The sequence below is a fragment of the Fusarium vanettenii genome (genome assembly GCF_000151355.1).
Source record: "Fusarium vanettenii 77-13-4 chromosome 11 genomic scaffold NECHAsca_36_chr11_2_0, whole genome shotgun sequence".
NCBI lineage: Eukaryota > Fungi > Ascomycota > Sordariomycetes > Hypocreales > Nectriaceae > Fusarium > Fusarium vanettenii.
The window spans coordinates 117876-133623 of NW_003315850.1; the positions used below are offsets into that span (position 1 = coordinate 117876).

Sequence of the window (15748 nt, forward strand, 5' to 3'; positions counted from 1 at the left end):
GATTTCGTCTCGGGCCCGAAGGCTCCTAATTAGGCAAGGAGATTTACCCTCCTAATTCGATCCTAATTCGAATCCAATTCGAATGTAATTTGATTTCCCTAAAGACCGCCAGTGATTCACTGCCACAACGGCCTCCAGTGTCATCTCTTTCTGTCTAGGACTTTCATGGCACATTGGCAACTGAGCCCTCCTGTTCATATTATGCTTTCATAAATATTTAAGCTATAAATCGTTCCTTAATTGCTATGGCCTAAGGCTCGACCAGTGCTACATGGTCGGCCAACCCCATCAGTGCATGCCTCCATCTGGTTGAGTAGTCCAAGCCTGTGACCATAATTGCGAAGTGCCCTTTGCCCACCTGACGCGTAGCTGCACTCCAGTACTGGAAGTGCGCCTTATCGTAGTACCTGAGACTGAAGACAGCAAAATTAGGCGTAGCAAGGCTGGCACTACTAGTATATTATAAGGTATTCACCAAATTATTCCATCGCAAGCGACGCCGCACATTCAACAGCAAACCCAAAGCTCCTCGCATACCATCCCGGACCCCAATAACTCAACTCAAGATTATGCGGCGCAGCCCTAATGATGCTCGTGTCTATCCTGGTGCTCTTGGGCAAGGCCGCGACAATATCCTTGAGATGCTCATCCGTGGCAACCCAGTAATGATCTCTCTCAGAAATCGCGACCATGATGGGCGCGGTGACGTTGGCACCCCATTTCTCCTTCCATGTGGGAAGCCAAGACGCTTTCAAGGCAACAATCTCGTCGAAAGGCATGGCGTGGTCGATTCGCTGTGACTGGGCGTACACCTGCTCATCTGCCGTTCCCGGTAGCAACAGAGTACTATCCTTGACGTGAATAGGGATGTTGATATGCGTAGGGAGAGGGTTTGGTTGCGCGGCATGGCCACCAGTGGGTTTCAGAAGAGATCCAAAGCCGGATATAACAATGCCTCCAAGTGGGTAGGTCGGTGTCTCAGAGCCAGTGGCGTACAATGAGGCTGCCACGAGGGCACCGTTAACACCGAGACTATGACAATGCAGGGCAATGCTGTTGCAGCCATTTGGAACTCCGAATTCCTTCCATAAGGCTGGGAGGATGTATTGGTGTAGCTTGGTACCCCATTCCTCAGGGAAGCTGGAACCTTCTGGGATGGGCGTGACAGGAGTCGAATCAACGTATCCAGGACGGTCAATGGCCACAAATGGAACTGACAGAGAGTCGCTCGTCAAGCTGGCCGTGTAATCGGGAGTGGCGTCAAAGTATCCGCTGTTATAGCAGCCACCGTGAAGGCCAACGACCAGTGGGCAGTACTTTGGCCTGGATGACTTTTGTGCGGGAATATGGCTTATTCCCGACACGGTGTTGTTGTCAGCAAGGACAAGTTTGAAGGCGTCCATGGTAAATATTCCGATAAATGCTTCTTTGATGTTGCACAAGTTCGCCGATCGATAACCTCTTGTCTCACCAGGACAATAAATTACGCACGTTAAGCGAGACTAGGCCTGCCTGCTGACAAATAATCCACCACTGGGATGCGGTGATAATGGCCCCATTGTTGTGGTCTGGCCCCATCGGATGTGACGGTCCAACTCCAACCTTCACATCCTCCTTGGCCTTTCCAGACTCAGTGGAGATCGGCAATAATAGTTGCAATCCCATAATGCCAGAGGACGAGAGACAAGAATCTCCCCCGTCGACGGAGGAAGCAACAGCACAAGACGTGCCTCGCGATCCGCACATCGACGTGGATGATGCACCCGCAGATGAGGGGTACACGACCGACGCGCAGTCGACCACCTCTACGTCGATAGCCTCCAGCGTGCGAGACTATCAGTTTGAGAATAGTCGCAGGTATCACAAGTTCAAGGAAGGCCTGTATCAGTTCCCGAATGATGTGCCCGAGCAAGAGCGGGAGGACATGAAGCACACCGTCGCTGTCCACCTGCTGGGCGGCAAGCTGCATAATGCGCCGCTTGAGGACCCGCAAAAGATAGTAGACATTGGCACAGGAACGGGCAGCTGGGCGATCGACAGTGCGCCATGAGTTGATCTGGCCCGTGTTTAAAACACATGCTGACTCGTTTCTTCAGTGGGCGACGAGTATCCAGGTGCTGAAGTCATTGGCATCGACCTGAGCCCTATTCAACCGCCTTGGGTTCCTCCAAATGTCAGGTTCCTCGTTGATGACGCCGAGGCGCCTTGGCTCTTTGGCCAAGACTCGCTAGACTTGGTCCACATGCGAAACATGTCGACGGCAATCAAGGACTGGGATAAGCTCCTTGGGCAGGCATACAGGTACATCCGAAATACCCTTGAAAGCAGCACAACTGACATGTCACTTCAGCAACCTTAAGCCCGGTGGTTGGATCGAGCTGCCCGAATTCCGCTGGGTATATGGCTGCGACGATGGAACCATGCACCCTGACTTCACGCCCCCAAAGATGGTGGCCAACATCAAGGAGGGATTGGCCACGTTTGGGGTCGACATGCACGCGTCGGAGAAAAATGAGGAGAGAATAAGAAAAGCAGGTTTTGTCAACGTCCGACACGAGATCAAAAAGGTACCCGTCGGACCGTGGGCCAAGGACCGTAGCCTTAAGACTATAGGCCTCTACAACAGGAGCATCATCTACGATGGTCTGCAGGCCATCACTATGGGGCCTTTTACTCGAGGCCTGGGTTGGACGCCTGAGGAGGTCGAAGTCTTTCTTGTCAAGGTGCGGAAGGACTTGATGGATTCTTCCGTGCACTCTTATGTGCATTTCCATTCTCTGTGTGCACAGAAGCCAAAGACAGTCTGATGAATTGAAGGGGCTCAATATTCAGTGTCAGTTTCAATCCCCAGATTGACATATATGCCAAGCAGCTTTGATACCCCTTGTTCAGGTTGAGAGAGCGTGGATGGAAGCCGCATGAGCAGGGTCTCCGAGTAGATGAGTACTGAACCTCCATCGTGTATCGTGTCGCACCCTCACTTTCTAATGAAGTCATCTTCAGCCAAGATTAGCTGTGCACGATTGATCATGGCGTCGAGTGTGCTGGTCAAGGCACCCTGAGCAAATGGGAGACTTGGTCACGTTGGGAGCAGAACATAGCAACCTTAATCTGTACCGACACGTCAGAGTGAAACAAAAAGACCCCTGAATATTCTAAATTTATCATTCAAGCCGTCCCGCGCTACTACTAACCAAAACCGGAGATCTTCGCTGAGACCAAGACGATATTGGCTGAACGGCCATCTGCTGTAACATGTCAACTATCACCAACCTCAACCGCTTCTATATCGCCGACTCAATGCAGGCCACGTAGGTTCCTCAAAGATGCCACAGCGTCAATTGTGCATGTGCAACATCTGCAGACCCAATCACGTCTCTCGGTCACTTGCCGCGCCCTCTCCAAACAAGCTACGGAACCCGTTCCGCCGAAAACTCATTCATCGTTCCGCCATGTCTCGGCCTCAACTAGTTACGTCAGCCCACGATGCACCTTCTGACAAATGAGTCACCGCTATTTGTCTAGAAAAGCCCGGTCTAGTTCCGTCTGATCTTTGTTCTGTCCACTCTTGTTCTGTCAATTACAAACCTCAACTTTCGCCATGTCTGTCGAGACCGAACGCGCCGCATCTCTGGTGGATGCTCAGAAAAAGGCCATTGAGCTTTTCAATGAGATTGAGCGAGACCTCATTCGCCCTGGAATCAGCGAGAAGGAACTCAATGACAAGATCCACGCACTGGGGGCTGAGCGCCATGGAGTGAGGACACATTGGCACAAGCGAGTCATTCGAAGCGGACCCAACACATTGAAGCCATTCGAGGAGAACCCGCCAGACCGAATAATCGAGGAGGATGACATCCTCATTGTCGACCTTGGGCCTGTGTTTGAGGCGTGGGAAGCAGACTTTGGACGCACATATGTCCTCGGCGATGACCCCCACAAGATCAGGCTTCGTGATGCACTCCAGCCTATCTGGGTAGACGTCAAGGCGCAATTCGACAAGAACCCGGATATGACGGGAGAAGAGCTCTACAAGATTGCTTCTGTTGCTGCTGAGAAGGAGGGCTTCACATTTGGTGCCCCCATTGCAGGCCACCTTGTGGGATCATTCCCACATGAACGCATTCCTCGCGACAAGATCAGCCTGTACATTGCCGACGGAAACAACAACTCGATGAACGCGACTGGAAAGGATGGACATAAGAGGCATTGGATTCTTGAGATTCACCTTCACGACAAGGAACGTGGGTTCGGAGGCTTCACTGAGCAACTTCTGACAGCCGAGTAAGAGTAATGGATGGCGAAAGGAACTAGTTGGGGGTTCAACACTCCAGAAAGCATGTTCAGAGATATGAAGATATTGTTTATGGTAATATGTTGTATCGATACAGGAGGATGGATCTATTCAACTTGCATCTTACACACAGGAACCCAATGACCAAAATCAGTGCACGGCTCTTGACGAGACTCCAGCGGCCTGTTTAAATGGACCAGAGAATAGCCATTCCGCAATGAGCTTCTGGCTGTGCTTAGCCTTTGGCTCAGCATCCAAGGCATGAGCCTTGTCCCTGTGTATCGACTCCATCTGCTTGTAATGATCAAAGCTGTGAACCTGATCCGGAATAAGAAGCCACTTGTAGCTTCCCTTCTCTCTTGAAACCTCGAAGCAGTACTTTTCGTCGTTGAGAATGAGCTCTCCAACAGGACCTGGTTCATTCTTGCCCACAGTTACCTCACTAAGAGGACGACCGGCTAAACCACAAATCATCCTATGTGAGTCACCCACAAGCATGTCGAGCTCACAAGCAATCATGAAGACATATGGTGGCAAGGCATCCTTCGAAGCGTAGATGGGGCTCAAGAGGGGATCCTGTAGATCTTGGCCATCTGGGATATAAGCCCAGTCAAAGATTGGGGAGAGGCGTAGCAGCCAATCTGTAGGTCGAGCACGGAAACCTCCCAGTGAAGGCTTGTATCTGCGGGTCTGAGTCTTGTAATTGCGATCGATAGACATGTCCACGGGTGGATACAAAGAGATGACGGCCTTTATGCGACGAATGCCATCTCCACTGCCGCACATGCTGGGAAGTGTGGACACGGAGAGTGCAAGGCTACCGCCAGCTGAGAAGCCCGCGATGGCAACTCGATCTTTGTCTATTCGCAGCGACGAATCAGATAGGACTGCTAGGATAAGCTGCTCCAGGTCGTATACGGTTGTTGGGAATCGAGCACTCGGAGCCTTGGGGTAGTTCAAGGCAATGACCAAGACCGAGTAAGTATCGGAGAAGTAACGATTCCAGGCATCGTCGTTTTGAGGGTTACCCATGACGAAGCCGCCTCCATGGACTGTGAATAGTGTCGGAAGATTCCGGCCAGGACTGTCATAGTAGGACTTTGGCGTGAATATTCTGGATGGTATGAGCTCCAGAAGACACAACAAGAAGGAATTTGCAGATCGGTTACCTGACAGGAAGCTTCGGGCAGCATGGATAGGATCTGGTAGAGTTGGGCGGGTCGCTCGGCTTCGAGGCCAATCTGACCTTGATCGATGCAACACGTTGGCCAGCTCGATTGATATAGTAGAGCAAGTACACAAGAATGGTGTAATAGATAGTAGTCAAGGCAGGCAATGGCTCATTAAATTGGCTCCGGGCCGAGTCCAAATCACCGGCGGAACTCGCCATGTTGTTGAGGTTGTACTCGGGGCGGGTCGACAATCAAGAGGCCCAATGCAATAACGAAATCTCACTGGGAGAAACAGAGACGTCAGAAAGAGGACAGATGTTTCAGTATAGCTTCAGTAAGCACACTCCAGCTTGAAATTAGTGTCTTCAGCCTGACGCCTGGTCAACAAGCCACGGAACCCGACTCTGAGACATCAGCACGTGTTCGGGACCTTCGGGCGCCGAGACAAAGTGCGCTAGACTAGATTCGATGCCGAGAGGTCCGAAGCGTTCGGGCTCTCCGCTCTCCCTTGTCCCAAGACACGAGATCATCCAAGCTTCACTATTTCTCCGACAAGAGAATTCCAGAGACTGATAATAGCTCAAGTCTCAGTAACGACTCGGATGTTGGCTCTGCACAACCCCAACCCCAAGACATCATGTCACCTACACCATCACCTACCCCAGGCCTCCACAAGAACGCCTGTTCCCTCTGCGCTCGGCGCAAGGTGAAATGCGACAAAAAAGACCCCTGCTCCAACTGTCTCAAGGCGCAGATGCAGTGCTCATACGAGACCCCAGCTCTACCTCGTCCTCGGAAGAGAGCTGCCGACCAAGATTTACTGGTCCGATTGGCTCAGTATGAGGACCTGATGCGGAAGCACAACGTCGATTTTACTCAGCATGCCAATATCTGGGTTCCTTGTGAGCTAGAAGGGGATGTGAAAGTTGATGACTCACTGGTACAAGACACACCCCAAGAAGAACTGTGAGAGAGTGTTACATCACATTGTTTGAACAGTATACTGACTCTGCTTCTAGATGTCTGTGGTCTAATCTGAGCCCAGAGGTATGATGTAATGCTCATGACTCTTGAACTGCCTCATACTAACATTGCTGCAAAACAAGCTCAAATATCCTTCTGTCCAAAATCTGCGTCATAAAGACGACCCATTCCTCCATCCCACACCCTCACTCCAGTTGATGCTGCCTGATACGCGCCCCAAGCTTCACGAGTTACACCCAGAACCCAAACACATCTATCGTTTCTGGCAAATCTTTGTCGAGACTGTTAACCCTCTCACCAAGATTATCCATGTGCCAACTCTGCAGCAGCGTATCATGGACGCAAGCTGGGATGTTGCTCACGTACCCAAACCCTTGGCGGCTATCTTGTTTGCCGTGTACACCAATGCTGTCACATCAATGTCCTCAGATGACTGCCAAGCCTCCATTGGCGCAAGCAGGGACACTTTGCTGACACGTTACCGAACTGCAACTGTGCAAGCTCTCATGGAAGCCGAGTTCCTGACATCAAGAGAGTTTGAGGTCCTCCAGGCCCTCGTTCTATTCCTCCTCGCAGACCCAGAATCCGAACTATGTTCCACTCTGACCGCAACCGCCATTCGGCTTGGCCAGAAGATGGGTCTGCATCGTGAGAATGCGGATCCCAAAATCTCATTTTTCGAGAGGGAGATGCGAATTCGGCTCTGGTGGCAGCTACGAGGCCTCGATGCTAGAGTACGCGCTGTCTCGATCCCTGGGATCAAGCTGCCAACATCAGAATGCGGCGACGTCCGTCCTCCACTAAACATCAACGACGCTGATCTACATCCCGATATGACGGAGACTCCATCTGAACACAAGGGTCCGACTGAAATGTTGTGCGTGTTGATGAAGTATCAAGTCACACACTGGCTTCGATCGTCGCCCAAGGCGGCCAAATTCTTCGAGAACATCAGCCACGGACCGATTAAAGGCAAGATATCGATGGAGTCGCAAGACGAAGCAATAAACGAACTCGAAGGCATCTACGAAGAAAAGTTCTTGCGTCACTTGGACAAGCGAATACCTCTACACGGCGTAACTGATGCCATGGCTCAGCTTGCCATTGCTCGTCTACGGTTCAAGCTTCACCATCCACGGGGACGAGGCATGGGTGGCAAGGATGTGTATTTGACCAAAAGCGAGAGCGATTTGCTTTTTGACTCAGCAGTCACATTGCTGGAGCTGTCCAGCTATGGCATTCGCAGCAAATTTTCATCGCATCTGTTTACACACTTGACTCACTGGTCTCAGATGGACGCTTACATCTATATTCTTAGCGAGCTACGGTGCCGATGCACAGGTGATCAGGTGATGCAAGCATGGAAGCTAGTCGAGGATCTTTACACCGAACATCCCGAGGTGATGAGCGACACGGAGAATGCTCTCTTCAGGGCCCTTGGTGACTTGACCCTTCAGGCTTGGGAAGCACACAGAAAGGAAGTGGCACTGGATCAAGGAGTTCTGCCATCCTTCATTCAAGTTCTCTGGAGCAAGAGACATGATGAACTTGAGCAAAGCATGCAAGCACCTTCAGCGCCTGATGGGGATTTTGGTGGTTTGGGGCTGATTGACGACAACAACTTTAACTGGGAGTACTGGGACGACTTGCTGCGACTGTAGATAAAACACAGGTAGCCGCTCAACAAATGATCAAGGAATTCTTCTGAGGGAGTTGATGCACAAAGAATCTCCATTGTTGGGTGAAGAGTGTGATGCGAGGAGACCATCTTAATCTCCATGGCCAGTTCACAGAGGTTGATCACCAAGTCGCTAACAGGGCGCTCATTTTCGCACGGACAGGGAGGCAACCGTTTCTCATCGATTGGCCGTTTTTGTTACTTGTTCTCCGTTACTGTTGCCCGTTATTGCTCTCCGTTATTACTCTCCGTTCCGTCCCCCGCCACCGTTTTGTTAGATCCGTCTTTGTGCCCCGCCGTACTCTACGCATCGCTCACCAGCATTAAGCTTAAGGGCCACCCACTCCCGCAGATTCGATGCTATTTCGGTGATCAAAATTCAAGAATTTTCTCGAGTGTCTCTCAATCCCATCAGTTGCCATCTACGCAGTTCCTCCATTGATCAACAAAGTCTTCGGAAAAGGGACCCCCCAGATCCACGGGCATGAAGTGCAGCCACCATTGCCAGATGCGTTGGAATGCATCAGAGCTGGTCTTTGGCCTCGGCCGTGTCCTCATCCAGCCACCTCCCAGCACCTGTTAGTGGTCCAGAACCACCTTAGCAGGTTACTCCAGCCAATGGTGCAGCAGTCAAGGTGTCGTGGTGATCGCTAGTCCGTATTAGCGTTGTCATCTCCGGCCAGCTAGAACGAGTAGGAAAGGGGAAACAACATCTCGACAGATGGATTCGAGCTCATTGTTCATCGCTATGTATAGAATGAGCTACTGTGAGCTCATTATCGAGCACGGCATATGCTCTGTTGGCTCTGTTTGTCTGTTTGCCACACCAAGTCGCCAAATCCAACGGCAGTTCTCATCCAACAAGCCCTCCCGGTACTTAAATTCTACTCCCGCCTGGACCCCTACCCAGCCCACTGGATCAGCGGCATCCTCCCGTATTCTACCTGCAGCCAGGGTCTGGGCCGCCCAGGTCATTGTTCAGGGCCAAGACCACAACCAAAACAAGACAAACCCCGCACATGTGACGCGTTTAGCGCCAAATGTTGGTTCAGAATCCTCCCCTCTCTTTCGATTTTGGAAGTGTTTCCACTCTTTGAGACTCCAGAGTTCAAGATGATGTCCCAGATTGAAGCCGTAAGTAGCTGCGCCCTGGGCTAAACCTCCCATATCCCGTTTCGCCCACTAACTCATTCATCAGGATCCTAACGTCGGCTATGAGAGCGACGTGACAGCAGACAGGTATTTCTCTCTCTGACCATGTTGGCTGGTCCCGACACTGACATAAATAGCGATATCGATTCCACCGCGTCTATTACTTCTAGCATCTTTGAGAATCACTACTTCCAAGGTCGAACTTATGCTAATCCCAAATATGGCAAGCATTGGTAAATGGCTTTCAACAACTGGTTTGGCTTCTGCTGACGATGCCAAGGGCGCCCAACGATGAGGAGCAGCTTGAAGCCCTCGACATTATGTATGGCTTCTTCACGGCTTATGAGTTGCGCTCTCGGAACTAACTGAAATTCTACAGACACCATTGGTTAAGTTTGATGTTGGACAACAAGCTGTACCTCGCACCTATCGGGGACAACCCTCAGGTCCGTCTATGACACCCGAATAGGGAGAGATGCACTGACACCGATAGAACATCCTTGATGTTGGAACTGGGACTGGAATCTGGGCCATGTAAGCGTTTCTGGAACCCGTATTCTTCAACCGTTAACTCCTCAAAGCAACATGGCCGACGAATTCCCCTCAGCTAAAGTCATCGCTACCGACATCACCCCAACTCAACCATCTTTCGTGCCACCCAACCTGGAATTCCAGATCGATGACGCCCAGATGGAATGGACCTTTGAACCAGAAACCTTTGACTTTATCCACATCCGTTATCTGCAGGGATCAATCGAGGACTGGGACAAGCTCTACGGTCAGGTATACAAGGCTCTCAAGCCCGGAGGTTGGTTTCAACACATTGAGCCTGATCTCCAGATGCTGTCTCAGAACCCGGATGTTGTTGTTGATGATAAGCAGTATGTCCTATATTTACTACCTAGCTGTTCTCCATGCACTGACCCCAAGTCTGTAGTATCTTCAGCCGATGGGCTCAAGTCTTCAACGAAGTTGGCCAAAAGATGGGCCGAACATTCGACTTCACCGATCGCAAGCAAGAGAAGATGGCCAAGGCCGCAGGCTTCTCCAGTATCACTTACCAGGCTCACAAGATCCCCGTCGGCCGGTGGCCTAAGGATAAGAAGAAGAAGGAGCTGGGAAGCTTTGTCGGTCTCTCCTTCAGCCAGGCACTGGATGGCTTCGTAAAGATGCCCCTGTGTGAGATCCTGGGTTGGAGCCCTGAGGAGATGCAGCTCTTTGGTGTCGAGATGCGTAAAGTTCTGATGGATCCAAAGACACAGGCGACCGGCTGTGTGTAAGTGATACGTACTCTCCCTGCTGTGATGATTATGCTGACCCAAGGAATAACAGTTTCAGCATGTATGGCCAGAAGCCAGAGAAGCCAGTCGACGAGGCTTTGGCCAAGAACTAACACGCGTTTCCGCTTCTCCTATTGGAAACCCTATTTCTCCATCCTAGAATTCACCCGTTGTGACTTCGTTATCTCCATGCTTGCGATAGTTTCTCTCTTTTGTCAAGCGCGTGGCTCATACTCTGTACGGCGATTTGTTTGACGACCTGCCTAATCTGTCTGATGATTATGATGAAAGAAAACGATGCAACGTTATGTAGCGGAGAGACTGCTCAAGTTTTCTATGCCATTGGAGCGTTGTTTGTCCCCTTGGTTTTGAACTCCATTTGGCCTCAATGCATGTTGCAGCGATTACACAAGGCAATTCTCTACTCTTGAAGGCAATCAATCTACTGAACAGACTTGCTGAGCTTTGAACCCAATTTAATGCTCCGGGGTATTCTCTAGGTTACTGGGCTACTGGAGGAGTTTGTTTCAAAGAATCCCAATCTAATGGCGAACTCACTACCCATTACACGACCATAACTTCTGCATTTTCCGAAGACTGAAACGAATTTCCCAAGTCTTCTAGATTCCAGTAGAAGTGTCCAATACGACGAAAGACATTGTGTTTACCGTCCTCGACGAGAAGCAAGCCCTCTCCGCGACCTCCAAAATTCCGTATATGTAGACAACACACGTTGACTGATGGACTCTGGGCAGCTGTCATATCCTTATCTGGTTTGCAATCGGCAAAGCCCTCGTATCTGGCCGTCTGACGTTCTTCATCTCCCTCTTCTGTTCCAGGTTCATAAAAGAACAGCTCACTCATCGAAGGATAGAACACAGCGTGTCTCGTATTGCCCCTGATGATGATGTATCCAGAAACCACGGCACCAAACGGTGCATCATCGTTGGCCAAGTCGACTTGCACATCCAGAACTTCGCAAGTAGCTTCAGGCATTGACGATTCGACACCAAGCTTGCATTCGACCTCTCCATCAACCGAGGCCCATGACCATGAAGGCGCATGATAGGTTTCGAGTTTAGCTTTTCGCTTGTCGACGGTTCCAGACGATGGAAACCAAAGATGAGTGACTTTCCACAGGAGATTGCATGGCAAATCTGTTTCCCACAGTCCAGCCAGATATCTCCCAGGTCTGCCAAGCGTCTTGGGAATAGCTGAGAAGGCAATAAGCTTGTCCGCAGGATATGTCAGATTTCGTTGCGAGTAAGCTGTGACAAGATGGTTCCATTGCTCTTGAATATCCGTCAAAGTGCGCGAAGGGTTACTTGTGCCGTCAACGACCCAGCTGGTCTCAAAATGTACCTTCCATGTCGTCCTAGGCGGACACCCAGAGTCACATCTCTCAGCCGAGTTACATCTCCAACGCACTTGAGTGGAGGAAAAATCCACAAGCCTTGGTGATAAGACGCGCTCCTGAAAAGTCCATGCCCTTGAATTGATCGGATCAGGCATACCTTCAGGGATTGGCTCTGAAGTCGCAATGATGGTGCCCTCAACCCCGGATTCGTTGACGTATCGAAGGGCGATTGGGGTCAAAGGCTGAGGTATAGAACGGTTTTGAAGAAACCCTTCTGTAACAGTCGAGGCGCTTGATGCAGATAGTGTGATGTACGCTAGGCTATAGACGTCGCCCATCTGGGCAATGTCTTGGGCCTTCTCATTGCCGTCATCTTGTACAATGCAAAGGCTGTCTATCCAGATGTACTGGATTTCAAGACGATGCGTTGTGGTGATGGCATCCTGGAGTGTCCTTGGAAGGCTTCCAAAGTCGATACCGTCGTATCTTTCTTGAAGCGTGGCAAGGGTGGTCATGACGCTCTGGTTCTGCCCACCCCAGCAGTAGCTGAGAGCGCACCATTGGACCTCTTCGCCCACTTCCGGGGCATAAAGTCGAAGACTTGGGGGATTTGTCGACCCACCGATGCGGATTACCCGCCGAGGTGCGAAGCCGCCGGTTGGCGGAGGGCAAGTTCCTTGGTGGCAATGCGTGTAGTAGCATTCCTGGATCTGGGACCGCAGAAACGCGAAGGTCTCTTCCACATCTACTTGCTCTTTGATAGGTCTGAACACAATGTCTTGAGCAGCTGGATCTTCTGAGGGACAGTCAGTCTAATGTTCGGCTACATGCTGTCAGAAGCGAAGCATACCTGGCGGGGCCACAATCCTCATAGTATCAACCTCGCTCACCCAACTTAGACACCGCAGACTAAAATCACCTTCTGTATTATAAGATATCTCAAATGGTTGATCATAAGGGTTCAGCATGCTCTTGGCAAGCATTAACGCAGATCTGCGCTGCCAACCCTCGAACCGTAGGAACTGGGGCTGATCAAACCATGGCTGCCATGAATTTGGATCAAGCGACTGTGCCACAGAAAGGCCAAAGAACGGAAACTTTGGATAGCGAGAGAATAGCGGGCAGCCTGCTTGCACAGCTTGATACACCTCGCCTCGGGTGTGGGGAAGCGTCACATCGTATTGACCGTATACCTCCTTTTTGACGGGCTTATCGAGGAGGATGCGCTGACAGTGCTCACATGTGTGAGGCAGGACACTATGTTCTGAAGTCATAGCAGTGACGAGGTTGAGTATTCAAAGAGTTGAGTGAGATTTGCTGAGCGAGAAATTCTCCAGCGTGTCCTTATCCTCAGCTGAAAGAAGGTGGCGCATCGCGACTTAGCTAAGCCAAGGCGTCCAATGTCTAAGCCTTTAAGCGCCAGGCTCTTACTCTTATGGAAGCCAAGGATGGAAAGAAAGCGAACATTGTAACTTATTATTACAGATGTTGAATGCGAGGTGTCGGTTTGGAGGCCTTTCAGTTACTAGCGTTGAGAATGCCGATGAAACGGTGTAATAAAGAGGTTTGTGCATTCAGAAGTTTCTTTCTTTGATACGAAGTGAAGACACAATTTGATGACGGGTTTTCTTCCAAAAAGAACTACAGCGTATACTTCGACCGCGTTTCTAGCAAAGCCATTCTAACACTTGGGGCGGAAGAGGCGTGCCATTTCCACAGAGGAGCCAGCCAAAACGCAACCGACAAGCCACCCCAAGTAGATGATTATAGGTTAGATGAATTCTAACAATAATAAAGGACCTCTTTGTTCTAGCAAAATCTCACCATTGTCAGAAAGACTTATTCCCATCGAGAGATGTCCAAAGATGGGCACCTACAGGAACAAGGGACGAGATGAATGGCAAACACGGAACAGCGATACACCATCGACACCGCTTTAATTGAACAATGAAAGAAGATGCCGCAAGTTGAGTATTGTTTGTACCTTTTAGTCTATCTGCATATATCGTTTACCGCCTTGCAGCTTCGCTTATGCCGGTCTCAAGGCATATTGGCCGCGTCGCTCTTGTCCGCACAGTCTCACATGTAGCTGCGAGTCCTTCAAGGCTGGTGATGATTTCGCCTTCTTTCTCGCTAGTCAATTAGAATCACAGACACGTGAACAATGAGTACAATGACAGCATCAAGGTCCAATCTCGCAAAACGCCGCAACCTTAGGCCAGCAGCCATCATGCACTTTGCCACTTTTTGTCTTATCAATGCATGGCAAATATCCACCTCATTCCTCAAAGCCGGGCCGGGGACAGTAGAATATGTCCGTGTTGGCAAAATCATGCAGAGGTGGAAAGGTAGAAGAAAACTTACGACGACTTGGTGACGATTCACATAACAAGACCAAGGGAAGTGGTCTTCTCGATACGGGCGCCTACTCCCTTGCGGCTAAGGATCAATGCCGCGTAGGCATATTAATCTTGACGTTGTAATTGATCTACTACGGCCCACTAAGTGAGTCGTTCGGAATTGATAGCCCATGGCTTCATCCCAAGATCTGAGCTATATGAACCCCTCCACAAATAGCTCTCACTTCCAGCCACGATCGATGTGCCTGAGCCGAAATGGCTCGGCCCGCGTCAAAGCCCAGGAACACTTATTTGTAATGCTTTGTCTGGCATGTGCAAACAATAACCCTACCAAGTCTGCGGGCTGGAGATGCCGTGGAATGCATTGACGCCTGCATTTGGACTGGCGCCACCGTCTTTCCCCTGGCCATGACATTCCTGCACAAGTCTAGATGTCGGCCCACCCTAGTTTCGAAACTCAATCGCATTGGGAATGGTTATAGTAAGCGAGTATTTATATATGTGAGTGTCTCGGGTGGATAATTCCTGGACAAGCACTCTTCAACGATATCCATCATGCATTTCACTTCATACTTGTCAGTCGCCTTCTTGGCCTTGGGCTTGACTGTGGCCTCGCCCCAGGGAACTCTTCAGAACCGTTCTCCGGAGCCTCCTTTCAAGAATGGCAAATACATCGTCAGCCGCAGGGCCCAGTTCACCAACAAGAAGGTCTTTACCTTCCCCGGTAATAAGCTCCCTAAGGGGCTCACCGCGAGCAACTATCTAGCTGGGGGTAGCCATTCCTTCACCCCTGCCAACGTCAAGGTCCGGAACAATTACCTTGAGCTCCACGTTCCTGGCGGCCAGACCACGATGCCATACAGTTGCGCCGAGGTCATCACCGATGTCCAGAACATCAAGTACGCGAGTGTGCGAACTACTGCTATTGTTAGCGACCCTGCTGGTGTTTGCAACGGTAAGTCTAAGCTCGTAATTCAGTAGGGTAACATTACTGACGTAACCCTAGGCATGTTCTTCTACCAGAGCGACACTCAAGAGATCGATATCGAGTGGCTCTCCGATCCCCAGTCCCAGTCCAACGCCGGCACCCGTCACATTTGGTTCACCAACCAAGACGCAAACGGCGACGGCAAGAGCACCTACAAGGCCGTCACTCCTCCCAGAAACCCAACCACGACCGAGCACGAGTACCGCGTTGACTGGACGGCCGGGTTGGTTCAGTTCTACATCGACGGTAGAAGGATTTGGCAGACTACCCAGGACGTGCCCACTGAGCCTGGTGCTTGGATCTTTAACAACTGGTCCAGCGGTGACCCGGGCTGGAGTGTCGGTCCTCCTGTCCAGGAGGCTGTGTTCAAGATCAAGCAGATCGAGATGTACTACAACACGGCGTAAGCATGCGTGTTGCTACCTCAAAGTCTACATGGTGTCTTGGAAAAGTGACTGCATTTGGATATCGGTTAGTGCCTTT

General features: G+C 50.6%; 8 protein-coding genes across 8 annotated transcripts; 5 read left to right on the forward strand and 3 right to left on the reverse strand.

Moving 5' to 3' along the window:
* Window positions 1-479: 479 nt before the first annotated feature.
* Window positions 480-1403, reverse strand: NECHADRAFT_97194 (uncharacterized protein; the record flags this gene model as incomplete). The annotated part of the gene is made up of 1 exon (XM_003042352.1): window positions 480-1403. One exon carries the CDS (start codon window positions 1401-1403, stop codon window positions 480-482), a length of 924 nt encoding a protein of 307 aa, XP_003042398.1.
* A 263-nt stretch (window positions 1404-1666) lies between these two features.
* Window positions 1667-2807, forward strand: NECHADRAFT_51668 (uncharacterized protein; the record flags this gene model as incomplete). Its single annotated transcript, XM_003042265.1, has 3 exons — window positions 1667-2039; window positions 2097-2301; window positions 2351-2807. The coding sequence occupies 3 exons, from the start codon at window positions 1667-1669 to the stop codon at window positions 2805-2807; spliced, it is 1035 nt and encodes a 344-aa protein (XP_003042311.1).
* Window positions 2808-3601: 794 nt separating this feature from the next.
* Window positions 3602-4288, forward strand: NECHADRAFT_97195 (uncharacterized protein; the record flags this gene model as incomplete). The annotated part of the gene is made up of 1 exon (XM_003042266.1): window positions 3602-4288. The coding sequence occupies one exon, from the start codon at window positions 3602-3604 to the stop codon at window positions 4286-4288; it is 687 nt and encodes a 228-aa protein (XP_003042312.1).
* Window positions 4289-4444: 156 nt separating this feature from the next.
* Window positions 4445-5684, reverse strand: NECHADRAFT_51742 (uncharacterized protein; the record flags this gene model as incomplete). Its single annotated transcript, XM_003042353.1, has 2 exons — window positions 4445-5408; window positions 5464-5684. The coding sequence occupies 2 exons, from the start codon at window positions 5682-5684 to the stop codon at window positions 4445-4447; spliced, it is 1185 nt and encodes a 394-aa protein (XP_003042399.1).
* Window positions 5685-6103: 419 nt separating this feature from the next.
* Window positions 6104-8111, forward strand: NECHADRAFT_86480 (uncharacterized protein; the record flags this gene model as incomplete). Its single annotated transcript, XM_003042267.1, has 3 exons — window positions 6104-6432; window positions 6486-6513; window positions 6573-8111. The coding sequence occupies 3 exons, from the start codon at window positions 6104-6106 to the stop codon at window positions 8109-8111; spliced, it is 1896 nt and encodes a 631-aa protein (XP_003042313.1).
* A 1441-nt stretch (window positions 8112-9552) lies between these two features.
* NECHADRAFT_72678 (uncharacterized protein) lies at window positions 9553-11123 on the forward strand (the record flags this gene model as incomplete). Its single annotated transcript, XM_003042268.1, has 6 exons — window positions 9553-9602; window positions 9660-9726; window positions 9774-9814; window positions 9862-10161; window positions 10218-10556; window positions 10613-11123. 6 exons carry the CDS (start codon window positions 9553-9555, stop codon window positions 10671-10673), a joined length of 858 nt encoding a protein of 285 aa, XP_003042314.1. The 3' UTR covers window positions 10674-11123.
* Window position 11124: 1 nt separating this feature from the next.
* NECHADRAFT_86482 (uncharacterized protein) lies at window positions 11125-13191 on the reverse strand (the record flags this gene model as incomplete). The annotated part of the gene is made up of 2 exons (XM_003042354.1): window positions 11125-12713; window positions 12768-13191. The coding sequence occupies 2 exons, from the start codon at window positions 13189-13191 to the stop codon at window positions 11125-11127; spliced, it is 2013 nt and encodes a 670-aa protein (XP_003042400.1).
* A 1641-nt stretch (window positions 13192-14832) lies between these two features.
* Window positions 14833-15672, forward strand: NECHADRAFT_51855 (uncharacterized protein; the record flags this gene model as incomplete). Its single annotated transcript, XM_003042269.1, has 2 exons — window positions 14833-15232; window positions 15284-15672. The coding sequence occupies 2 exons, from the start codon at window positions 14833-14835 to the stop codon at window positions 15670-15672; spliced, it is 789 nt and encodes a 262-aa protein (XP_003042315.1).
* Window positions 15673-15748: the final 76 nt, after the last annotated feature.